The 27,059-nt window shown below is 37.2% G+C and overlaps 2 protein-coding genes across 2 annotated transcripts in view; one reads left to right on the top strand and one right to left on the bottom strand.

Moving 5' to 3' along the window:
• DTL (denticleless E3 ubiquitin protein ligase homolog) overlaps nucleotides 1–20,192 on the bottom strand; it is a gene marked incomplete at its 5' end in the record, with an annotated part of 47,768 nt that extends 27,576 nt beyond the window's left edge. The window contains 10 exons of the mRNA XM_081113127.1: nucleotides 2,846–2,950; nucleotides 3,253–3,356; nucleotides 5,176–5,249; nucleotides 6,340–6,452; nucleotides 8,223–8,288; nucleotides 10,335–10,455; nucleotides 10,538–10,599; nucleotides 12,326–12,424; nucleotides 13,526–13,651; nucleotides 20,141–20,192. Coding sequence (XP_080969253.1) covers nucleotides 2,846–2,950; nucleotides 3,253–3,356; nucleotides 5,176–5,249; nucleotides 6,340–6,452; nucleotides 8,223–8,288; nucleotides 10,335–10,455; nucleotides 10,538–10,599; nucleotides 12,326–12,424; nucleotides 13,526–13,651; nucleotides 20,141–20,192 — 922 coding nt within the window. The remainder of the gene's footprint in view (nucleotides 1–2,845; nucleotides 2,951–3,252; nucleotides 3,357–5,175; nucleotides 5,250–6,339; nucleotides 6,453–8,222; nucleotides 8,289–10,334; nucleotides 10,456–10,537; nucleotides 10,600–12,325; nucleotides 12,425–13,525; nucleotides 13,652–20,140) is intronic.
• Nucleotides 20,193–20,537: 345 nt separating this feature from the next.
• The window catches only part of INTS7 (integrator complex subunit 7), a 43,399-nt gene continuing 36,877 nt past the window's right edge, over nucleotides 20,538–27,059 (top strand). The window contains exons 1-4 of the mRNA XM_081112518.1: nucleotides 20,538–20,739; nucleotides 23,201–23,330; nucleotides 24,655–24,801; nucleotides 26,690–26,827. Of these exons, the coding sequence (XP_080968644.1) occupies nucleotides 20,646–20,739; nucleotides 23,201–23,330; nucleotides 24,655–24,801; nucleotides 26,690–26,827 (509 nt within the window). The 5' untranslated portion in view covers nucleotides 20,538–20,645. The remainder of the gene's footprint in view (nucleotides 20,740–23,200; nucleotides 23,331–24,654; nucleotides 24,802–26,689; nucleotides 26,828–27,059) is intronic.

The following is a 27,059-nucleotide window of genomic DNA, read 5'->3' on the forward strand; positions in this document are numbered from 1 at the left end:
AACTAATTAGGCTTATTTGGCAGGTTAAATTATATAGGAAACATTGCCAAATAAGTTATGCTAAGTAAGCCTTCTTAAGTTATATTGGATAAGTGAATATTAATATAAAAAATGTTCTAAAAATTACATGTAATTTCTAAAACAATGTCCTGGTTTTATCAGTCATAATTCTACTTGGGAAAAGTGCAGCTCTAGTTGCACTTTAAAATGTGTACTACAGAAATAAGCAAATTTCCCTGTCAACTGCATGGTAATCAGATCTTTAACCATGATATTTTAAGTCTTTTGTCACTTACAGTCATTGTTTCACTCTGATGCTTTTGCAAAATGTGTTTTATCTTCAAAGAGATTCATGAAAGTACTTTGGAATACAAGGTTCTAATATCTTTCAGATCATGCTATTGAATTAGTAAGAATATATAGATTTCTAATGGAGAAATTGATGGCTTCATAAAACTGCTAACAAAAGATCAAGATCAACAAGAACTACATGAGACTAAATGAACTAATGAAGATGATAATATTCATGATTTTTTATTTGAAATATTATTGGTTCTTTCATCTTTGTTTTTCAGATATAAGGACATGTTTTTTCCCTCCTGACCTACCTATGACCCATAGCAATTTGGTAAACTATACCTTTCTAAGCAAAATTGAAAGTTGTCTTTTTCTTCCTACCTGATCCCTACAAAATTTGGAAAATCTTAGTGAGTATTCTTATTTTCATGCAATATAGTTATTTACATACATTCTCTAAGAATCTGTTCTCTTTGTAACAGGACACAATTGGAAACATTGGCTATATTACCAAGGATTTGACTAAAATGTCATATTGGAGAGAGACATGCATAGATTTAGATATGACCAGACAGTTTTAAGGAACTAAGACGGACTTTATGGAAGCCAATAAAATCCCCTTGGGGAAACAAAAATCAGCCTAATAACCTCCTTAACAAGAAATAAATTCCCACAAAATAAACAGGCTCCTTTATTCAGAATACAACTTTAAAACTGTAACTGTTCATCTTTTTCAGCTCTAAACTATGAATAGAACACTACAGACCAGCGGTTCTCAACCTGTGGGTCGCGACCCCTTTGGGGGTTGAACAACCCTTTCACAGGGGTCGCCTAAGAACACTGGAAAACACATATATAATTACATATTGTTTTTGTGATTAATCACTATGCTTTAATTATGTTCAATTTGTAACAATGAAATTGGGGGTCACCACAACATGAGGAACTGTATTAAAGGGTCGTGCATTATTAGGTTGAGAACCACTGCTACAGACCAAATTTCCCACTAAACCTATAAGTATTTATTGCCCTCTGCTGGTGTAAGAAAGGCTAGCATAACGTACACTATTAATGTTTCAAACCATGCAAAAAATCCTTCTAAAACCTATATTGGGGTCAATTTAATTTTTCTTTGATGATTTGGGCTCTTAAAATGCCTCACTAAAGTACTTCAGAGTCATCCTTATAAATATCACTTAGTATAATAAAATATTGTAAATTAAAAGTATGGGAGAGTAGCCCGGCCAGTGTTGCTAAGTGATTAAGCTTCGAACTATGAACCAAGAGGTCACTGGTTTGATTCCCAACTGGGGCGCATGCCCAGGTTGTGGGCTCAATCCCCAGTAGGGGGTGTGCAGGTGACAGTCGATCATGGATGTTTCTTTCCCATTGATGTTTCTATTTTTCTATCCCTCTCCCTTCCTCTCCCTCTAAAATCAATAGAAATATATTTAAAATAATAATAATTTTTTAAAAAGTATGGGAGAACAAGTATTGAGCCCAAGACCCTTTCTGAAGTTTTGAAAAAAGCAAGCAATTACCATATGTGCCATGCATACACACATCTGTCACTCAATTTTAAAGAAACATAATATCTATATCTGTATCATTCTATTTGTGATAGCCAATTAAGTTATTTTAGGAACACAGTAAAAAGGTTGCTAAATTGTTAGTAAAGTGGCCTTGGACATATCTGTTTGATAATAGAAGGATAATCTGAACTGAAGGTTTCTTTTCATGCCACAGTATAAATAACAAAATGATAACTAAATTAGAAGTTGTCTAAATTCGAATTCCATTCAGGAAAATAGCAAAATTTGTTACAAAAACTCTTTCCTTTCCAAATATTCTTGTCCTTGTTTAGACCTATTTCAGAGCATTGGAAATACCAACTGTAATGCTGTTACAGATATGAAATCCTAGTAACGGCTTTGGGGGCAGTCTTTGGAAACTTCTGTTAAGAGCCCTGCATAGTGTATACTATTTTGAGATTTATTTATCAGCACATCTTACTTTAGTGGGCACTGGGTAGATATGGGGATTGGTTACAGAATTCAAAGTCTGTAAGAAAAAGCAGGTTACTAATATGTAGCTTGCTTAAGCAATTAATAATGTTCTAGAAATTATGTAACCCAAATAACCCTCTTAGTGTATGCTTGAGAAACTGGTTTCTTTTTAAAAATGTTATTTATCAGCTTTAAATATCAGATTTTACTTTTAATTTTCTTGAAGTATAAAACAGGTGAGGATAAGGAAAACATAAAAGAAACAATTGTCCAATATTGAGAAGGCTGGTAAGAATTATTGTGGGGGATTAAAAAACTCAGCCCACTAATTTAATGAACAACCCCCAAACAGAACAAAACCTGAGCAGAACATCCTTCTCTGTCCCACAAGATAATTCATCAGTAGAACTAATCAAAGATTCTAAAATTCTCATATGTCTTAATAATAAATTTGGCTTGGAAAAGAACCAACATCAAATTATCATTAACAAAAAAGACTGTATTAGTTTTCTGGGTAAGAACTTGAATGACTAAGATCTTACCAGGAGAAGTCTTTAATCCAGTCATATTAAACATGTAGATGTTGTCATCTGTGCAGTTAGCAAATAAAGTAGAGCCAGTGGAATCCAAAATCAGACTGGAGTAGCCTGGAAAAAGGAAACTCTAGTTAGCATGACTGGTGACAATGAATAGAAATGAGATAAAAATGCTGAGGCCAAATGATCATTTTACAAAAAGAATCACTAAAATTCATTTTCTCCAAAATATATGCAAACCAAAAATATTCTTGTTTTTATTTTTTGAACTTCAAAAAGACAGAACCACATATATTAGAGTTTTCCAAGTCTATGTTGCTGAAAACTAGCATATTTATTTTAAAATTTTAACAAAAACTTACACTCCCCGAAAAGTCCTTCCAAAAAGTCCTACAGTCTATAAAAAGGCTTACCTAATTTTCGAGTGCTGCTACCTGGGTACGGGAAATACTTGGATGCTATAGGTTCTTGTCGATAAGCAGTATAATTCTTACGTAAATCCCATATTTTAATTACCCTAAAAATCAATGTAAAGAGATAAATAATTATTTGATAGTCCTTCTCCAACCCCAACCAGTTTCAACTATAATGAACGTAAAATGACTTTTAATCTAACACCTCTGGCACATGAACCAGGTACAATTAGGTTATCTCATTGGGAAACAGAATGAAATGTCTCATACTGTTTTTTCTAGTATCAGGCTTACAATTCTGGCATAACGGAAACAGATGTGATCTGACCCAGTAATGGGTTACCTTGAGTTTACATCAAGGGAGCGGAAAAGGAAGATGAGGGTAGCTGCTGATGGTCATTGTTTCATTGTTTGCAGAAAAAAAAACAAAACCATTTCCTAAGCTTTTAACACTCTGCATGTAACCTTTGACAGCATAAGTAACAAACTTTGTCCATAAGGTTATATCTCTATATGTAACTCCTTAAGTAATCTAAACAAATTTTCCTGTGAAATAAAGTATTTTTTCATTTCATCAATTGTGATTATTGTCTTAAACACAAGCTTGTAGCAGGGCAGAATCCTTGGAAACAAACAGAGCAAGCTCTCACATCCATTCACAAGCACAACTGATAACCTTTAGATAATGCTTCATTTGTGCCTCAGACTTTGGTCCACAAAATAAAAAGTTTTAGTGTCCAGAGGACAACAAACACAATGGAAATTCTAAAAGTCATGATCTTCTTAAATTGTTTTTCAAAAAATATATTTTCATTGATTTCAGAGAGGAAGGGAGTGGGAGAGAGAAATAGAAACATAAATGATGAAAGAGAATTATTGATCGGCTGCCTCCTGCATGCCTGCTACTGGGGATCAAGCCTGAAACCCCGGCATGCGCCCTGACCAGGAATCGAACCATGACCTCCTGGTTCATAGGTTGACACTCAACCACTGAGCCACACCGGCCAGGCTAAATTGTTTTTTGAAGGGAGGATGTCTTGGGAGATATAATGAGTAAATAAGGGGACAAAGACAGGGGCTTACAAAAGAAAGAGTCCCACTCTGACTGGTTTGGCTCAATGGATAGAGCGTCAGCCTTCGGACTGAAGGGTCCCAGGTTTGATTCCAATCAAGGGCATGTACCTTGGTTGCGGGCACATCCCCAGTAGGGGGTGTGCAGGAGGCAGCTGATCGATGTTTCTCTCTCATCGATGTTTCTAACTCTCTATTCCTCTCCCTTCCTCTCTGTAAGAAATCAATAAAATATATTAAAAAATAATAAGTATTAGGCACTATGCTACATGCTTTAAAAAAAAAGAATGAAAGAGTCCCTATACTCAAATAAGTTATATTTGAACAAAGCAACCAATCAAGAAGTACCACAAAATTATCTGAAGCTAAAAATTCAGACCAATCATGGATGGCAGGTATGTGAATTGAAAGTCATCAGAACTTACTATTATTCTAGTTAGAGCACTCCCAGAAATGGCCCAAATCAGGTTTTTTCTTTTAGGTTATTACTAAACCATGAGAAGATAAAATCTAAGATACTAGCAATTTTACTTCTTAAATAAGAATTATTGACTAAATTATACTGCATAAACAAGCTACCTATCCAGCTTCTCTATAATAGGAGCAGCCAATATTGCTCATATGTGCTAGAAAATGTGCTAAGTGTGACACATGTATTATCTCACTTAATTATTTGAGCAAGAGTCCTAACTAGATATTTTCAGTGTGATCTGCAGGTCCTCTTCTCAGCTGGGTATTCACTATGTTGGAAAGTTAAAGTGCACATATTCAATTATAATGGGACTAGGTGACTTCCCCATCACAGTTCATGAAAGAGACCTTATCAAAAGAACCAAGAAATAAAGCTCTTACCCATCCACAGCTCCTGCTGAGACTAACGTATTCTCATCTTGAAAGAGGACCACAGTAACACTCTGCTGGGAATCCTAATAACACAAAGAAGAAAAAAAAAGGAGTAAATCCTATTTTGGACAGCGCAATCTTCACCATCAAGAGACCTGGTACTAAAATGGCTTTTTTTTCTCCCAAACTCTGAGTTAGACTAAATCTTCTTGCTGACCAAGAAGTAATTTTAGCTAGGAATCACTTTGACTTACACTTAAGAAACATTGGTTATTAAAAGATTTAACTTGTTTAAGCCTACTGACTCTACTTAGAATCAGACCTACTAATAAGCTGTGTATCCTTAGGAAATTCACTTAAATTTCCCATGCCTGTTTCATCTATGAAATATCACCGTCTATCTAGATTTTTACCTAGACTATCATATAAAAGTATCTAAAGAACTACCGATCAAAGATGGGTTATTACATGCTCTGAAAAATTTAAAGGTGCTCAACGGAGTTTTTTACCTAATTGCTGTTAACAGGTTTTCTTGGCTCAGAATCTGATTAAATGTCTGAAATATATTACTCATTTTAACTTCATCTAACCTCCAAAGACCTCATGCTAACCCTGCCAGTTCCCATTCTTGCTTGTGTCCTGTTCATGGTATGCAATTTTAAGTTCTGTTTTAACAACCATACCTCCCCCCAAAATATTAAGTTGGATCCTACAGACCAGGAGTACTAGAAAAGTAAACACATTAAGAGCAATGGTGAGAAAGAAGATGTATTCTGGGCATTGTCTGAGCTTTGACTATCAGATACTAGAAAGGTACTATATGAAAACAACAGGGATTCCTTCCCAACAGAAACTATCATAGTACTTAATATACTTCTTCAAACTACTGCCCCTTTTCTAGTGAATCACATTATGCTGTAGGTAATTGTGTGCATGGAAACCCTAAAGATGAGGCTTAGGAAGCTGAATTTTTAATATGCTTCCCAGGTTCCTCTGTTGCAAACTAGGTTTTGAAAACCATCAATTAGCATTAACAAAAAACCCACTGATATCAAGGGGAAATGAAGATTCTCACTCAATTTATAGCTATTTTTATGCCCAACAAATTCCTTAACATGAGATTCTATCCCACTGTTAAGATCTGCACACGTGTATATAGCTATAAAACCTTACCACAGAAGGAGCAAGTCCTTTTGAATTCTGTTTCTTCTTAGGTTTTGAAGGAGTTTGCTTGTCTAAGGTATTGTGAGCACCACTGATTTGATTCACTTGCCTATAAAATCCATCTGAAAGATATTCAGAGGAAATTTATTTAGTTTTCAGAACTTATTCTTATGCTGAATGTAACGTCCTATATAATAAAAGCATAATATGCTAAGTGTCCAACAGATAGATTGACTGAATCACTCAACCAGTTGCTATGACCCACACTGACCACCAGGGAGCAGATGCTCCAACCAGTAGGTTAGCTTGCTGCTGGGGTCCGGCCGATCGGGACTGGGTGAGAGGGCCAGACATGCCCTGGAGCCCTCCCACAGTCCTTCCCCAGCTAGCTGGCCCCCATCGTCCCTGATTGGGACTGGGCAAGACGGCGCTGATCAGGCCAATCAGGCCGACCAGGCCAAGGGATCCCACCCGTGCACAAATTTGTGCACCGGGCCTCTAGTTTATATATAAGATTTCAAGATTAATTACATTCTTTATTAGATTATTGAAATTCAAAGCCAGCAGTGCTACCACATTACATCTTTTGTGTTGAGATTATAATGGATAAAAAGGAATAAGCACAAAGATGTTTATAGCAGCTTTATTCATAATTGCCAGAATTTGGAAACAACCAAGATGTACTTCAGTATTTGAATGTATGAATAAACTGTAGTACATCCAGACAATGACATATTATCCAGTGCTACAAAGTGAGCTTCCACGCCATAAAAAGACACAGAAGAACCTTAAATGCATATTACTAATTAAGAAAAGCCAATGTGAAAAGGCTACATACTGTAATTATGACATTCTGGGAAAGGCAAAACCATGAAAGAAAAAAAAGCAAAGCCATGAAGACAATAAAAAAATCAGTGGTTGCCAGGATTGGGGGAAGGGTAGGATTAATAGGTGGAGTAGAGAGTATTTTTAGAGCAGTGAACTATCCTGTATACTATAATAGTAGATACATGTCATTTTATACTTGTCAAAACCAATAGAATATACAATACTAAGAGTGAACCCTAATGTAAAGTACAGATAGACCTAGGGTGATAGTGATGTATCCATGTAGGTTCATCAGCTGTAATAAATTTTTAACTCTCGTGTGGATGTTGATAGTGGAAGAGGCTGTGTGAGATGGGGTATATCAGTACACAGAGAATGCTCTATACTTTCTGCTCAATTTTGCTATATAACTAAAACTGCTCTATAAAATAGTCTGTTAAAAATAATTTTTAAAAAAATATATTTTATTGATTTTTTACAGAGAGGAAGGGAGAAGGATAGAGAGTTAGAAACATCGATAAGAGAGAAACATCGATCAGCTGCCTCCCACACACCCCCTACTGGGGATGTACGCACAACTAAGGTACATGCCCTTGACCAGAATCAAACCTGGGACCCTTCAGTCTGCAGGCCAACGCTCTATCCACTGAGCCAAACTGGTTAGGGCTAAAAATAACTTTTTTTTTAAAAAGGGAAGATGATCATTAGTTTCTGCTTAATGGCATCAATGGGCAAGGTGAGCATAATTACATTTAATCTAACCTAATTCTTTAAAGCCAAAAAAATTATAAAAGATCTTTTACCAATGAGCAATGAATTAATAATTTCAATTCCATCAATCATTTAGATAAATAATATAGTTCAGAAGACAATATGATTTAAACACAGAGGGTAATACTTGCAACAATCGCTAAGATCATGAGCATTAGAACAGTAAGCAGAAATAAAGGATTATGAACTTGTGCCCCCTAGTGGTTAACAGATGAATTCAATAAACCTTTCATTCAAAACAATGAAGTATGGGACAGGCCACATTTATCAAAATTAAAATGGAACTAAACTACCTTTTTTGTTACACCTGGTGTCCCAAACCATAATGTTGCCATCTCTTCCACCTGTACAGAAGACAGCTGTGGGGAAATAGTTTATCAAGAAATTGAAAAACTGGTCAATGACATGTACATTACAACTTACGTTTCCTAGAGTATCTATTATATGCTAGCTTCTATAATTGGCGCTAGAGATTAAAAATTAAAAATATATGGTTCAACAACAAGTAAGAGAAAACAAAGTTGTGAAGATAAAGAATTACAAAAAACTCAAAACACATGTCAAATATTAAACAAAAACTCAACAGAATAATCCCTGTGTAAATTTTCTTAAAACCACATAATACACTATATATATGGTAAAGTTATAGTAAGAATGATAAACAAGCAATAACCAAACATATTGAGTGCTTACTAAGTGCTATACACTGCCCTAAGTGCTTTATATAAATTATCTCAATCCTTGTTATTAATCCTATTAGTGGGTATTATTATTCCCATTTTACTGGGAAAATGAGAAAACTAAGGCACAGAGAGAACGAGTAATTTGTAAAGGTATTCTTGACAGTAGGAATCCAGAGCCCATACTCCAAACCTCCAAGTTGTACTGTCTCAGTAGAAAACCATGGAACAGATCCAAACAAAACTTGTGAAAGGGGTTGCCTCTAGAGGTGGAAGGGGGCAATGGGATTGGAGAAGAAAACATAGAACTTCAATTTATCTGCAATGTATTATTCTTTAAAATTAAGCCAAAACAACTCTGCTTCTGTATGGAAGAGTGTACACTTACCAAACCAATCCACTTGCATTAGCTTTTAAACTCTGGAAAAAAAATATAAAAAATGACCTGAGGGCTCTATCGAGACTGAACAAAAACATGCAATTTTTGGAGGAGAGTCAATAACTGAAGCAAGTGATTGGCTTGGGCTAAGTTACTGGTCTTTTGTGGTTTTACCTTGAGGGCAGCCAGTGGGCAAGCAACTAAAATGCCAATAGAAAAACCTGCCATCTTCCAAGCCAGAGAAACTGGAAAAGGAGACGTTGGGCAACAAGAGCTGCCAGAGAGAAGGGGAAACCCTAGAGAAAGCCAGAGCAAGGGAAGGCCTGATTCTGTGTTTAACTCAGGATAAGTTTCTGGCTGACCCCTGAACCATCTATGAAGGGGAAAACTTAAAGCAGCTTGCAACTAAGACTTAAATTAACGAACAGAATTGAGATAGAACCCACTGCCCTGTTGCAGGTTTGAGTCTGTAACTTGAGTCTTAATTAATTGCCCATTAGAACAAAAACATCAACTCTTCCCTAAGCAATATAACAGAACCCAGAGTCCAACATACCATTCACAATGCCCAGGATATAACTAAATTATTTGACATATAAAGAGTTTGGAAAAACGAGTCATCCTCAAGGGAAAAGAAATCAACAGAGGCCAACCTTGAAATAACTCACATGTTGCTTTATCAGATAAGATTGTAAAGCAAATATAACTATGTCAAATGAGGTAAATTAGACATTTACATTGAAAAGATGAAAAATCTCAGCAGAGAGAGCTTATAAAAAAGGAAAATTTAGAATAGAAAACAATTTCTGAAATGACAAAATTCACTGGATAACTTTAAGAGCATAATGATGAGAACAGAGGAAAAGTCAGTGAACTTGAAGATACAGCAACAGAAATCATTCAACTTGAGGTAAAAAAAATAAGATTAAACATTACACCAAGTGAAAGAAGCCAGTCACAAAAGACCACATATTATATAGTTCCTATTTATATGAATATGCAGAATAGGCAAATCAGTGGCCAGTACAGGGTTTAGACTTTAAAGGACACCCAGAATTGAATAGAGGTATAGTAGCTATTAACAAATCTTTACCTTATTGGCAAGGTTATAGAAAAAAATTACCTGACAATGTTTGATTTTCAGGGACAAGCTGGAGATAATGTCCATAAGAATAAGGCTAAAACCCAACTTAATTTCATTTAAGTTTTCAGTCATATTAGAATCTCAATCATCTACATACATAAAATAGCAACTTTGATAGCAGAAAATGAGGAAACAATTATAAGTTCTTATTACCCCCTTGTAAAGGAGGTGAGGAGATGAAAGAAGACAGGTACAAACCTACCTTTCTCAAACTTAGAAAAGGCAACTGACTTGAGGCTGCACTGATGACCTTTGCAAGTTCCCAGCAGCTCGCCAGCTTTTACATCCCAAAATTTGGCCGATTGATCACCTGCTGCTGTAACCTTTAAAAAATATTATCACAATTGAATAAAGCAACCCTTAACCATTATCTACTCAGACCCAAATAAAATGAAAGCCACTTACAAGTTTAAATTCACCTGGGACCCAGGCGAGGTCAAAGACAGCATTCCAGTGAGCCATCCATTCTAAATTAAGAAAATGATGAATGTGAAATGTCTAGACTATGTTCTGGGGTAGTCATATCAATAGCAGTTTAAATACTTTGAAAACTGTAGTGAAAAAGTCAATGGTCAGCACCCTAAGGTCCATTGGCCAAAGAGCATTACAATGGAGAAGGAAGATTTAAAGAGTGATAAAATACAAAACATCCCCACCATTACTACATAGAACTAACATTTGATATCAAATTCCTTTCCATGAGGTGACTAGTAATATATTCTCTAAAATGAAATCTTTCTGAAACATTTTCCAGTTCAAAAATCTTCATCCTGCTCTCTGAAGTCTACAGTACTTTAGTTTGACACCTCAAGGTTTTGTAGGCTTTGTCCTTTATCACAAGATTTATCTTTCACTGTTCTCTACATACCACATTCAAATGAAACCGAATTACACCCTATTTCCTTATTATATCCTATTCTTTCATATTTCTAGGACTTTGCTAATGCTTTTCCCTCCACCGGGAGTATCCTATTCTATTGCCATTGGTCTAAATACCAGTCCAACTCAAATATCCTATCCTTCAAAAAAATTTTCCTCCCCTTCTTTATCACATGAGGACTTGCTCTTTGACTTCTATAGCATTTTCTTTGTATGTCTATATCATTTACAGTCTTTGTTTTATTTTAGTTATTTCAACAGTTGACTTATTAGTTCCAAATTATCAGCTTTTTAAGGTCAACAGAACTTTGTCTTATATATGAAAGATGCTTGGTCAATATAAGTATTTTAAAACAATGTTTCTCCCAATGATATTAAGTGTAAAAGATTGAACCTTTTTTTTTTTTTAAATATATTTTATTGATTTTTTACAGAGAGGAAGGGAGAGAGATAGAGAGTTAGAAACATCGATGAGAGAGGAACATCGATCAGCTGCCTCCTGCACATCTCCCACCGGGGATGTGCCCGCAACCCAGGTACATGCCCTTGACCGGAATCGAACCCGGGACCTTTCAGTCCGCAGGCCGACGCTCTATCCACTGAACCAAACCGGTTTTGGCAAGATTGAACCTTTTTAAAAGAACTGTTTTTAATCCTAAAATGTATTTTTCTTAATTTTCAGTAAAGTCATGCCATAATTAAAATCTATTGAAAGAAATAGCCTGGGCCGAAACCGGTTTGGCTCAGTGGATAGAGCGTCAACTTGCGGACTGAAGGGTCCCGGGTTCGATTCCGGTCAGGGGCATGTGCCTGGGTTGCGGGCGCATCCCCAGTGGGGGATGTGCAGGAGGCAGCTGATCGATGTTTCTCTCTCATCAATGTTTCTAACTCTCTATCTCTCTCTCTTCCTCTCTGTAAAATATCAATAAAATATATTAAAAAAAAAAAAAAAAAAGAAATAGCCTGGTCCTTAAACAGACTTTATCAGAAATGAATATAATTGGGAATGTAGTCAAATAATAATTTACTTGAGGCTATATGAATTTAAAACGGTAAAACAAAAACCTTAGACCTAGACCAGCCATGGGCAAACTAGGGCCCGTGGGCCGGATCCAGCCCGTTTGAAATGAATAAAACTAAAAAAAAAAAAAAAAAAAAAAGACCGTACCCTTTTATGTAATGATGTTCACTTTGAATTTATATTAGTTCACACAAACACTCCATCCATGCTTTTGTTCCGACCCTCCGGTCCAGTTTAAGAACCCATTGTGGCCCTCGAGTCAAAAAGTTTGCCCACCCCTGACCTAGACTTACCTTTAACACACTTCTTTCTATACGTTTGTGATTCTGTGTTATATAATCTAACGAAGCCTTCTTCATTGGCAACTGCTAGTATATGCTTCATATTTGGAGCTAAATAAAAAATAAAGAATAGAATGTATGAAGAGTAACATAATTTTAGAGCTTATTATAAAGTTACATACATATGTATAAATATATAAGTATATATAACATAGATTAATTGAAAGCTACTAGGTAAACACAAAGAATCTGTTAGAAAAGAGGGAAGATGATTCTACCCAAATGGCATCTGATATGGTCCAGAGGTAATTTGAATTAAAAATTACTTAAAATTTGCCATATTTTCTAATTCAGTAAATGACTTAAAACCACCAAAGTTATCTTCAGATAACCTCTCATTTAAGAGAGAGATGAATAAAGAATGGTACTCAAACAAAACAAGAGTGGCACTGGCCACCAGCAGGCTGAGTCTATTAGTTTAAAATCCCCTTTTCACAACCTTTTACTTTTCCTGTTTTAGAATATTAACAGTGGTAAAAAGTATTTCTATTTCTGTTCTTTTGTTCCCCAAGGCATTCCAGAAAGATAGATTCAATCAGATCAAAACAGTTTTCATGATGGCTGAACTTTTGCAACCTTTTCCCCTATATTAGTTTTTTTAAAAGTGCTATAAGGTCCTATGCTTTAGAGCAGTGGTTCTCAACCTTCCTAATGCCACCACCCTTTAGTACAGTTCCTCATGTTGTGGTGACCCCCAACCATAAAATTATTTTCGTTGCTACTTCATAACTGTAATTTTGCTATTGTTATGAATCGTAATGTAAATATCTGATATGCAGGATGTATTTTCATTGTTACAAACTGAACATAATTAAAGCATAGTGATTAATCACAAAAACAATATGTAATTATATATGTGTTTTCCGATGGTCTTAGGCAACCCCCTGTGAAAGGGTCGTTCGACCCCCAAAGGGGTCGCTACCCACAGGTTGGCGACCCACAGGTTGAGAACAGCTACTTTAGAGGATATATATAATTATGCACAGAGATTAAGAAAAGTCTATTTCATGAATCAGGAAGAACAGTCTTAGAAAAACTCTATCACCTATCTTACTTTTTTTTGAAAGGGAGGTATCTCTGTATATTTTTCCTCTAAGTGTGAAACAGATTATTTTTTTTTTACCAAGCCTAGCTAGACAGTAATTTTCTTACCAGAAGAGAAAGTGCATCCAAAAGGAGGAACTGGGACTCCTGTTTCTCCATAAGAAGTGTGCTCATCATTAGAGTTGCACTGATAACCAGTTAGAAGGGACTGTAGAGGGTATTGTGAAGACCATCCTAAAATAAGATACAATTCCTTATAGAAATCCAATATATCGTCACATCTTAGTACTTTTAACAAATACAGAAATAATTATTTGTTTTAAAAAACCTTAGCTGGCTCAGTGGCTAGAACGTCAGCCCATGGACTGAAGGGTCCCGGATTCGATTCCAAGCAAGGGCACCTGCCTTGGTTGCAGGTTCCCCGGCCCTAGTCAGGGTACGTGCAGGAGGCAACCAATCGATGTCTCTCTCACATCAATGTTTCTATCTCTGTCTGTCTCTCTCTCTAAAAATCAATGGAAAAATATCCTCAGGTGAGGATCAACCAAAGATAAATAATTAAAAATAAATAAATAAATAAATAAATAAATAAGCTTTATATATCTAATATAGACCCAGTCATTACCTATAATCCTCTATAACACAGTTTTTGGTATTTTCCTAAGAAAGAATGAATGAGCACTCCCAAATTCTGATAAGGTATAGTCTTTGGGCTTTTCATCTAAATAGAGACTCTTGCTAGTACATTTAAGATTGCAAAAAAACAAAAAAAAACAAATGGCCTTTACACATTAAAAAAGATCTTCTCCAACCCTTTGGAGACTGTTTTTAGAGGTTCTAATGCAACATTACTGCAAACTCATAAGTTACTAGCAGCATCATACATAATCCAATGGTCATAGAATTAAAGGAAATAATTTATGTCAAATATGCCTACTGTAGCGACTAACATATTCACAAGTTGATTATTAATTTCACTTCCTTTTTCCTTTCCAGTGCTGAAATTCAGTCATAGTATCTTGAAGTATATTAAAGTAATTTTAAAGTAAAGCATTATGTACCTACCCCTAGAGTACAAGCAGTTAGTCCTGGCATAGTAGGAGGGTCAGGGAAGTCTTTAGAGGAGGAGAAATGAAACACAAATCTTGAAAGATGAATATGTTTTCATTGAATATACAAGACAGGGGAAGAATTTCAGGGTGGAGGAAGAGTTTACTCTGCTTGGGTCAGAAACCTAATTTGTACTATAGTCTAAAAAGTAAAACATCTTCAAAGATCTACCATTTTTATATGTGGGTCAAAACATTTTAAATATATATAAAAGGAACATTGATTCAATAAATAGTTATTAAAATCAGACTTTATTAAATATAGGAGGAAACAATGAAATTATACTTTATATTGAGAGCTGTCTAAATAATTAACAAACTCTCACATTTTAAGGTACTTTCAATTCTCACTTTTCATTAAAAAACAAAACTGGAGAAGACAGCTAAGCCTGACATAACCTCATGTTCATAGAGATAACCTAAGGGAACCAGAACAAAGGAGGCAATTCAATCCAGATTTAGTAATTATTCCTGAGGATTTTATCTCAAGGTCAGATATCATTATAAATTAGCCATTAAAGGATTAGAAAACTGTGGTACATCTACACGATGGAATACTATGCTGCTGTAAAAAAGAAGGAACTCTTACCATTTGCGATGGCATGGATGGAACTGGAGAGCATTATGCTAAGTGAAATAAGCCAGTCAATGAAGGAAAAATACCACATGATCTCACTCATTCATGGATAATAAAGACCATTATAAACTTTTGAATAATAATAGATACAGAGGCAGAGCTGCCTCAAACAGATTGTCAAACTGCAGCGGGAAGGCCGGGGAGGGTTGGGGGGCAGGAGGGAGGGGGGTAAGAGATCAACCAAAGGACTTGTATGCATGCATATAAGCCTAACCAATGGACATAAGACACTGGGGGGTAGGGGAGGCCAGGGGATTGTCAAGGGCGGGGGGAAAAAAGGGACACATATGTAATACCCTTTGTAATACTTTAAGCAATAAAAAAAAATAAAAAATAAAAAATAAATAAATTAGCCATTAAAGACCACCAAAAGAATACAGTAATTAGTTATGTTGTAGAGCTAAAAAAATATCCACCCACAGAAAGAATTTAAAAACAAAAGTTTCTGTTCTAATGTTATATAAATGTCCCTAGCTGGTTTGGCTCACTGGATAGAGCATCAATCAGCCTGTGGATGGAAAGGTCCCTAGTTTGATTCTGGTCAAGGGCACATGCCCGGGATGTGGGCTCAATCCCCAGTAGAGGGCATGCAGGAGGCAGCTGATCAATGATTCTCATCATTGATGTCTCTCTCTCCCTCTCCCTTCCTCTCTGAAATCAACAAAAATATATACTATACAACAGTAAAAAAGAATCTCTTACCCTTTGAGACAGCATGGAGGGATCTGGAGAGTATCATGCTAAGTGAAATAAGTCAGTCAGAGAAAGACAAGTATCACATGATCGCAATCATGTGGAATCTAAGTAACAAAATAAACTGATGAACGGAGTGGATTGGAGACATGGAAGCATGGAACAGAGTGCGGAATCTAAGAGGGAAGGCAGGGGAGGGAGAGTGGGTGAGAGGTAATCAACCAAGGACCTTATATGCATATATGCATAACCTGTGGACACAAATGGTGCTGAAGGCCTGGGGTGGGAGGGGTGGACTGGAGGGGGTGAAGGGGGGGGGGGGGAGAACATACATAATACTTTCAACAATAAAGAATTATTATTTTTTAAATCAATAAAAATATATACTTTAAAAAGTTATAGAAATGCACACTTGCGGTTTAGGATTTTTCAAAAAAATTTAATGACTTCACACTAATTCAAAAGAACTGAATCTTTTTTTTTTTTAAATATATTTTATTGATTTTTTACAGAGAGGAAGGGAGAGAGACAGAGAGTTAGAAACATCGATGAGAGAGAAACATCGATCAGCTGCCTCCTGCACATCTCCTACTGGGGATGTGCCCGCAACCCAGGTACATGCCCTTGACCGGAATCAAACCCAGGACCCTTGAGTCCGCAGGCCGACGCTCTATCCACTGAGCCAAACCAGTTTCGGCAAGAACTGAATCTTAAATAATTTAGGTGGAATTGAAGATAATATGTATGCTATGGAGATCTAATTCTTTACAATTAAACATTGACTCCTGTCAACTTTGCCTCATAACCTACAGACTAATATCCAAATATTAATAAATGGCCTAACACGACTTAGTAACTAGTCCCCTCCATTTTTGGACCAGACCCTTAAACTACTTTTAGATTAGTGTGTTATGCTGTTCCCAACATGAACTTGTAATGCTTTCCCCCACAACACTCATTTGAAAAGCCTATTACTTACCCAATGTACAATTTAAAATTACATGCAGATTTTTCAAAGAGTATCTGAGAACATGAGAGTTTTCAGAGAATCAATTTCCTGATACTCAAATTCCATGTATAAACATTTCTAAAAGTGATCGTCTGAAAAGGTTGAGGCTTTTTTCTCCTCTCCCTTTATCACTGTCTTCCACTTTCAAAAGAAAGGTATTTCCATGCCCCAATTTTACACCTTGCGGTACCCCAAGATGTAAAAACTTTTGGGGTCCCAAATGAGAGACAACCAGATACTCCCTTTAGTGAAGGCATAATGAACACACAAATCCATTGCTTGAAAAAATACACTTCCAATAAAATTTTAACTTTTTGCTTAGTGATTCCTTATCAAAATTAAAAATATATATTGTAAAAAAATATGTATATATATTGTTTTGATTAATTGCAAACTAATAATTGCAATGGTAAGTCAATCCAGATGAACTTTTAACACACAGAGCCTTACAATCACAGATAATATTAATTCAAATGTATTTTTTTTTACAAAAAAAAAAGGGTGATCAATCCAATTTTCAAGCTTAAAATAAGTCAATATTTATAATATGGCCAGAAATTAAATTCTTTATATTTATTTAAACATACGATAAAAACTTTTAGGTACCAATTTTTAAAATACACAGAAGAGTAATCAGATTTCTATTTTAGAAATATCATTGGCAACAATGTGGAGAATAAACTAGAGAGAGGCCACTTGGGAGACCTGTTATAGTCCAGACCAGAAGGTATCAGGGCCCAAACTAAGGAAACGGAATGGTAAACATAGAACAGATCCAAGATATGGTGAAGATGCAAAATCAGCGGGGAAAGAAAGGTTAGAGTCAAGATATCATAAGGAAACTTTCTGGATGTGTAACTTGAGGAAAATGGAGAAATTCTGATTAGCTCAGGTTTCTGGCTGGGCAGACTAGTTTAAAATAATGGAACCACTGCCAAAATAGGTAATATAGCAGGTTTAGGGGAAAAGTCAGTTCAATTTAGGTATTTGAGTTTGAGATGCCTATGGCACTGACCATCTGGATAAAGATACTCACACAACTTTTATGACTGGATGTAACAGTCTTGGGAAAGGAAGGTTGCAGGTGGCAGTGGAAGAAGCCCTGGTGAAGACTCTGATCATCAATGGGAATGGATAGGAGGAGAAAGGGGGCCTAGGATGGAACACCGACAGGAAGGGGAAAAGAGAAAATGGTCCTATCATGTTCAGTGCATAATATATAAGGATGAATGAATTTCAAAGCCTAACACATAACAATGAATGAGAATTTATGAGAGAGAAAGGGAGATGTAGAGGATAAATTGGAGAATTAGGAGAAAATGTGTTACAAAATCAAGGCTAGAGTTTGCCTCGGGTCATACAGATAAGAGTAAAACTGGATTTAAAACTCAGGCATTAAAAAACAACAAAGAACGCACGCATTTTATCTCCAAAGCCAAAGCTCTTAACCACTGACAGATAGAGAAGTTACTCAAGCAAGGTCCCTGGATAGACAAAAAGAGGGGGTATTTAAAGTATGATTTAAAATATTATGCAAGAGGGAAGTAGGTCAGGATGATATAAAGTTTTAGGTTGGTGGCAGAAAGTTGAGGGACTACTCAGTCTCCTTCTCAATATCCTTTTCCTAAAAGACCAGCGATTTTCAACCTTTTTCATCTCATGGCACACATAAACTAATTACTAAAATTCCGCAGCACACCAAAATACATATTTTTTTGCCAATCCGACAAAAAATAAAAAGGTGTAATTTTGATTCGTTCACACCGGACGGCTACTGTTGTGTTGGCTGTTGTCATTTTCTTACTTGACAATCTAAGGGAAAAGAGGTCAGTGCCCTGACTAAATAGTCAGGTATCGCATGTTTTAAATTTTATTTTTTTGCAGCACACCCGTTGAAAATCGTTATCCTAGACCTATGCCTTAAATGTAAAAAGTTCCCTTCTCAGATTCTTTTCTTTTTGTTTTCCACGTGATTTTTCCCCCACGTGGTTTTAAAGAGAAAGAAGACTCATCCTTCTTTAAAGGAATGAAATTTCATTTCTATCCAAGCTTAGTCTAGATAGTAACATCCTTGTCAGAAAGTTTCTGAAGCACACCAAAATATGTATTTTTTTTTTGCCAATCTGACAAAAAATAAAAAGGTATAATTTTGATTCGTTCACACCGGACAGCTATTGTTGTGTTGGCTGTTGTCATGTCCTTATTTGACAATCTAAGGGAAAAGAGGTCAGTGCCCCGACTAAATAGTCAGGTATTGCATGTTTTAATTTTTATTTTATTTTTTTGCAGCACACCGGTTTAAAATCATTGTCCTAGACCTATGCCTTAACTATAAAAAGCTCCCCTCTCAAATTCTTTTCTTTTTTCCCCCCCGCACGTGGTTTTAAAGAGAAAGAAGACCTATCCTGCATTTCTATCCAAGCTGAGTCCCAGCAGTAACGTCCTTATCAGAAAGTTTCAGGTCGATGACACTCAAACTCAGGCTCAAAATTCTTACTGCCAAGGTTTTAACTAAAGGAACCTCAAGAACTCTAGAGAATAAGTGAGACTTCTGCATACCAATAGGGAAATATTCCCAAGTTACACCGTTAGAGTGAAAAACAAAACAAAACACTTTGATATCACCTCTGTAAATACCAACACATACTACCCCTGGCATTGAAAAAACATGTTGGAAAAATATAGTTCAATCTATTTAATAGTGGTATTCTCTGGGGTCTGTGGTTATGGGCACTTTTCACTCTATAATTTCAAATGTTTATGCATATGAAGTAATCAGGGAGAAAAAAAGCCTTCTTGGCCATGCTAGAAGCAGATGTTCTGTCTTCTCCGCTCGACGGAGTTCCTGAACAGCGGGTCAGATTCTCTGAAGTGCTATAATAATAAACATTAGGGCTCACTAGGATTCCACAACAAATTAATCAATGCATACGAGCCTCCTCGATCTCACACAGCTGACGAGAAACACACAGACACGCTCACACGCACGCACATGCACGCGTTTTCCACTAAAAGTGTACTATAGGCACAAGCCGTAAAGGAGGCCATTTAAGTTAACTTCGCTCCCTCCGCCCGCCTACATTTTAGTTTTAAAAATGGAGACTCCGATTAAAAGTGTCCCGAGGGCATGAAAGCGCAGCTCTCTTCAGTCGTCCGGCCGAAGGAGAACTCGGGGCTGGAGCTGGGAAACAACTGGATTCGGCCTTGGTCCGAGGTGTGGTTTCGGGGGAGGCGAATCCCGCCAGCAACAGGCAGCGGTTAGGGCCGTTACTCACCATGTCTCGGGACGCCAAACTGGGGCTGTCGGAGCACCGAATTGAAGAGCATCTGGGCCAGGGGGGAAGGCACAACGGAGAGGAAAGTCGTCCAGACGCCACCGGTTCAGCAGAAGTCGCAACTTGGGTCCTTGAGAAGAGGACTAGTTATAGCCTCCAACTCCCGCCACTGTAAGCCCCGGCCACCAAACTCCCCGCCAAACTGACGTCACGCCCTCTGATTGGCTCTCACCGCGGCGTCCGGGCGCCGTCGATTCACTTCCCTCTACGAATCCCCGCCTCCTTTTCTCCCAGCCGCGGGAACCTGGGGTTCTGGAGCTCCCAGGGCGCCTGCGCGGGGCGGTGCTGAGGTGCTGGCGAACGGCGTGGTGACCAGGGCGCATGCGTACCACAATTTGACAGAGCGCGGAGGAAAAATCCGCGAGAAGGTGGTGGAAGAAGATGGCGGTGATGGGGCCGAGTTTGCAATATTTCTGAATAGGATAGTCCAGTAACTATTGGGGCCATGGCGTCAAACTCAACTAAGTCTTTCTTGGCAGATGCCGGCTATGGTGAACAGGAGCTGGATGCTAACTCTGCCCTTATGGAATTAGACAAAGGTATTCAAAAGAGCGGGCTGACCGGGTGTGATGGATGTGGGGGAAGTGGCGCCACCAGGCGGTGGTAGCCTCGGGCATGCGCGTTGCTTCCCTAGGCGGGGGGGCGGGCGCCTGTGCTTTTGGTGAATTGCAGGGAAATTGCCGCGTTGCTCAATTGGCCTTGCACAAATCGAGCTCATAGCGAGCTCTGGTGATGGGCCCGTTTTTGACCACTTGGGGGCACAAGTACCCCGATTTTCCAAGCAGGTGTTTTTTTTTTTAATTGAAAAATTATTTTTCAGAACGTTCAATTGAGAACAGGTTTTCACCAAAAGATGATTAATAATCGTGCACCGACTTTATAGCGATTTTTTTTGTTCTGTAGCTGTTACTTGCAGGTTACTGGACAGGTTAAATACAGCTGAGACCATCCGAAAACCATCCCCTGCTCCTTCTCTGCAGACAATTCCTAGAGTCTTATTTCCTTACGAGGACGGGGAGTGGGCATTTGGTGTAGTAGAACGAACTTTGAAGTTAGATTGAGTTGAATTCCAATTGCACTGATTTATTATCATGGACAAGTCACCTAACCACCGAACCTCGGTTTTTTGTCTGCAAAGTGGGTACAGAACCATTGAGCTGACAAGATTGTTGTAAATATCAAGTGATATAAAATAGAATTTATGGAACAAAAATAGACTAAGTGATATAATGGCAGGCAAAAGAAGCCTTTATTAAGTGCTAAAAAGAGATGTCTTCTTCTTAGGTATGAATATGGAATATGTCAGTATAGAACTCAAGTATTAAAATGAAATTTTTGTTTCAATGTACTTCAAGGATTTTTATTGAATGAGGAAAGTATTTTGTCACTTGCTATATATATTTATTTCAGAGAGAGGGAGGGAGAGGGAGAGAGGGATGGAAACATCAGTGATGAGAAACATCGATTGGCTGCCTCCTGAACGCCCCACAACCCAAGCATGTGCCCTGACCAGGAATCTAGTAAATGTGACCTCCTGGCTCACAAGTCAACTGAGCCACATCTGCCTGTCACAGATAATTCTTAATTAACTGTAGTTAATGTATAGTGTATTCAGAACCGGACTAAAGGTTAGAAGAATCTAAGTCTACTATGAACCATTTCCCAGATCTCTGACGTGGATACTCTGTTAACTTTGGGAGGACTTTTTTTTGTGAGTGTGTGTTTCTTTTTTAAACTGTAAACATTTTTAGTAGGTTGGTCTAGATCAGGGGTCCTCAAACTTTTTAAACAGCGGGCCAGTTCACTGTCCCTCAGACCGTTGGAGGACCGGACTATAGTTTAAAAAAAAACTATGAACAAATTCCTATGCACACTGCACATATCTTATTTTGAAGTAAAAAAAACAAAACAGGAACAAATACAATATTTGTATTTGCATGTGGTCCGCGGGCCGTAGTTTGAGGACCCCTGGTCTAGATAGATAAGAGTTCCTCAGCCTTTAAAAAAAAAAAATTTTGTTGTTGTTGGTAACCCTCACCCGAGAATAGTTTTCCAATGATCTTTAGAGAGAGTGAAAGGGCAGGGGAGAGACAGAGAGAAACATTGATGATGTGAGAGAGATATATCATTGGTTGCCTCCTACATGCGCCCGGATTGAGCCTACAGCTGTATGTGCCCTTGATGGGAATCCAACCCAGGGCCCTTCAGTCTGCCGGCTGCTCTATCCACTGAGCTAAACCAACTAGGGCAGTTTCTCAGACTTTTAAAAAAGAATTTCTCAGACATTTAAGCCTTTAACTCCTTTTGATCAACAAAAAAATGTCACAGCACTCCAATTCAATATTCTTTTGGTTGAGTCCCAGAATCTTTAGTGCATCCCCACCAGTCAAAAAATAATGTGAGCCCTAGCTGATGTGTCTCACATCGATGTTTCTCTCTCCCTGTCTCTCCCCCTCCCTTCCACTCTCTCTAAAAATCAATGGAAGAAACATCCTCAGGTGAGGATTAATAACAACAAAAAAGAAAATAATGTGAGCTCTGCTTTCTCTTTCCAAAGCTATAGGGCTTTTCCCCTTCTGAAGTATAAAATCATAACACTGTTTTTTAAAAACTGTACAATCTTGGCTCTCCCTCCAGGAAGCATGCCTCTCCCTTTCCCTTGCCCATCCCTGTCCCAGGCATGTTACTGTTAGCTTTCTCACTCCCAACCTCCAAGGGACCGTCCTTCACCTCTATAGCTTGTTTCCTAAGCCCACTTTTTCTACAAATTATTTCTTCTACCTCTGTGATTTTATAGATAAATGTTTTCTTACTAAAAAAATAAATAAATAAAAACTACATAATCTTTTCCTCCCCGTTCTGATAATTCCTTGCTTATTCCCCAGGGAGAGTTGCAGGTCCAGATATATAATATTCTTACCAATTCTAAAGACATTTGCTATGTTTTGCCTTATTGTAGCCACAAGTGTGTAAGCTGTTGTCTTTTTATGTTTTTCATAGGTCTAAGATCTGGCAAACTTGGTGAACAATGTGAAGCAGTTGTTCGCTTTCCCAGGCTCTTTCAGAAGTATCCATTCCCTATTCTCATCAATTCTGCATTCCTAAAGTTAGCTGATGTTTTCAGGGTTGGGTAAGTCTTTTGAAAGCCTTGGTGTCCTGAAGCACTTTGTTCATATCTCTGTTTTATATTGTGGTCTTTATTCTTTTTGACTTTTAGAACTTCCATATGGTTGGTTACCATTTTAATGGACACAGAGTATCTAATACCTTTTCGTGAGAGATTTAGTGGTGTTTTAAGCAAAAATGAAGAGTATAAATTAGAGAGTACTTATTTCTTTGTGTAATAGGATAAATCAAATTAAGGCAACCTTGATATATTAGTACTAAAGGCCCGGTGCATGAAAATTCATGCACTGGAGGGGGGTCCCTCAGCCCAGCCTGCCCCCTCTCACAGTCTCGAGCCCTCAGGGGCGGGAGGTGACACGGTGATCAGGGGAAGGCGACGCCCCATCACACCTCTGCCGCTGCCACTCAAGCAGCGCAAGCTTCGGCTGGCCCTGGTTACCTGAGCCTCGGGCGGTCCTGGGCGGCTGGGCAGCCACCATCCGATGCTTGCCTACACCTTGGGCCAGCCCTGGGCGGCTGGGGGGCTGAGGGGACTGGGGGACTCTAGAGGCAGGTGCCCTGGCAGGTCTGAGGAGACTGGGTGCCTCCATCTTTGAGGGTGTGGCAGTCAATTAGCATATTCCCTCCTTATTTTCTGTGGGTGCTGCCATGTTTGAGGGCGGGGTAGTCAATTAGCATATTCCCCCTTTATTGGCTGTGGGTGTCACCATCTTTGCGATGGTGTGAGGGTCAATTATCATTTTCCCTCTTTATTAGATAGGGTATGTTTTGGAAAATACCTGTGGCTTTGTACTGATTGTTCTGAGCAGTTTTGGAATTAAAAGCTTATTTTATAACATGAGCTAACATGTTATTGCGAAGTGCCTGAAGCATGTAAGCACTGACTTAAAAAACCCATTTATTTTTTTTCCCCACCGGCCTTTCTCCCATTTCTTACTACCATTCTTCAAGCTCTCATGTACTTATGCACACACCAAATCAGACTTGAAGGGGAAAAGATGTTGTAGAAGTAGCTCTAGAGGGGAGGAAGACCATCTGACCTCTTGGCCTTGGTTATTATTTGATGAGATTCAGTTCTGCCTCAGGGCTTCTCCTTGTGTCACTGCCATTTTGGTGTCTGGCGGCAGGACTGCAGGCATTGCTAACTGCTTATGCTGAATGCCCACCTAAAGTACTGTAGATTTTAACTCCCAACGAGGACACAAATAATAAGATTGAAAAACATTTCCCTGTTGCTACAATTTAATATTAATAGTGTAATTTTGATCCCTAATTAAATATTACTTTTCTAAAGTGGCCTAATTTATTCTATCCCTGGTTTTTCGTAGAAACAATTTCCTGAGGCTCTGTGTTCTTAAAGTTACTCAACAAAGTGAGAAGCATTTGGAGAAGATTCTAAATGTGGATGAATTTGTGAAGAGAATTTTCTCTGTGATTCATAGTAATGATCCTGTAGCAAGAGCCATCACACTCCGGTATACTGCATTGCTGTAATGATTCACCACAAGATTGTTTGAGTTGTAATTATGTAACCAGAAAAGGCAATATACTTACTTTTTCATTTTGATTATTAAAAATTAAAAATTTACTTTTGTTTTTTCAACTGAGACTCAGTGTAAAAATATGGTAACTGTACTTACCTGTAAATACTTTTGTTTTTCATCTATGATACTGTTTTGGTTGTATATTGTCACCTGACTTGTTTTTGAAACATTCCTTTCTGTAGGTAAATGTTCTGATCAAATAACTAGGATCTGAATGTAGCTTAGCTTCAGCTCATTTTGAACTTCCTGACCTTCTTCTTACTGTTTTGTGTTAATTTTCTTTATTCATCCTTAGTTATGTACTCATTTTTGCATGCAATAATTTGTATTTGAACTCCTTGGAGAATGCCAGATATAACCACTGAAGTTTCATCACCCTTTTGTTTCTTGCCACTAAAAACATTTTTTTAAAATTTTATTAGTCTATAAAAAAAATTTATAAGCCTTATCTCCAGCTTGAACCATGTTCTTTTTTTTTAGCGCTGCTGTCTATGGAATCACTTGTATAATTATGGGATTTTTAAAAAAATTCACTTTTCTAAATTATAGGATTCATTTCTGACTTGCTCTTTTTAACTATGAAGTCTAGGATATCACTTCTTCCCTATGTTTCCATATTTTCACACCTGGAACTGGTTCTTCCCTCTTATTCATAATTAAGTGCTTTTGTCATTCATATTTTGAAGATTTTTTTTTTTTACCCATTACTTTAGACTTATAAATTACAACAACAAATGGTGGAAGAAGCTGGGAGATACTCACTGCATTTGAAATGTAGTGCTACAAATTATAATATTACCAGAAATATTTCAGAAAGTAGAATCATGGGATTATGCATTTTTTGCCCTTTTATATTACATAGTAACAAACTGCTAATCAAGATATGTCAATATCAGCCTAATCTTTTCTTGTATAAAATATTAGATTAATGGTTATTTTTTATTTACATATTTTGGGAAAAATTTAAATAATTTTAGAACTTTTTTTCTAATTGAAATTAAATTACCTATTTAGTCCATTTTAATACCTTGTTTCTAAGAACTCTACTACTTGTGTCCAATCGATTATATCTCCATAAGATAATTGGGAGATGATATGTCAGGTAGCAAGGTAACTTAGGACATTGACTTTGAGGAAGGTTATCATTGTAGGAACTCTGTTTTGTTTATTGAAATGTTTTACAGCCTTCTAAAATTCATGCCTTTCTGCTGAAAAGATTTTTCAAGCTTTACTTTCTGTAGTTTATGTTACAAATAATAGGGTTTTTTTTCCCTTTCCTGAATTTATAATTTTATTATAGAGTGGACTGTGTTTTTTCAAATTATACGTTCCTCACCCTTGCAGATTCTGATATGACTATCAGGGGGCATTCTGTGCATCTCTTCTTTTGATTTTGAGGATGAATTTGAAAATCATGGTACCAATATTTACTGATGTGGCTATGCTTAATACCAAAAATGTTAAACTCTTAATGCTTTGCTAAATTGGACTTCTCTATGCAACATTGGAAAATTGATATTTTAATGCTTTAATAATTCAAAAATTTCTTTGCTGGGCTGTGTTTGGTACCTGGGATGTACTTCAAGATTATTTTTTAAAATTTTGCTTGTATTAGATAATCCATTTAATTTTTCTGACATGCTAAAATATGGAAAAGTGGTTAGATTGTCAGTCACTGCTTGTTTCCTAAAATTAATGCTTTATTAACCTGGGATTATGGAATTACCTACAAATTTCAGTTTTGATTAACTAGCTTTGCCTTGCTTCTGACCTCGAGTGTATTGTTTTTGCGTTTCTCCTGGTTTCTCTGTTTCTGTAGGATGTTGGGGAGTCTGGCATCAATAATTCCTGAGAGGAAGAATGCTCACCATAGCATTCGTCAGAGTCTGGATTCACATGATAATGTAGAAGTTGAAGCTGCTGTGTTTGCTGCTGCCAACTTTTCTGCACAGTCAAAGTAAGCATACGCTTTTCAAATGAATCATTTGGATTCCCAAAAAGAGGTTTTGAAGGAATAACTCAGCAATATCTATAAATACTGAGCAATACAGGAAAATGTAAATGGCAAGGGATGTTTTTAAGTATGTGCATATTATGTGCAGCTTTTAAGTATGTGCATATTCTCTATATGGGTTTATATCACATTGAGAAGCAAAACTTAAATACATAGAACAGAAGAGTTAAGTACA

The sequence above is a fragment of the Myotis nattereri genome, assembly GCF_964212035.1.
Source record: "Myotis nattereri genome assembly, chromosome: 18".
NCBI lineage: Eukaryota > Metazoa > Chordata > Mammalia > Chiroptera > Vespertilionidae > Myotis > Myotis nattereri.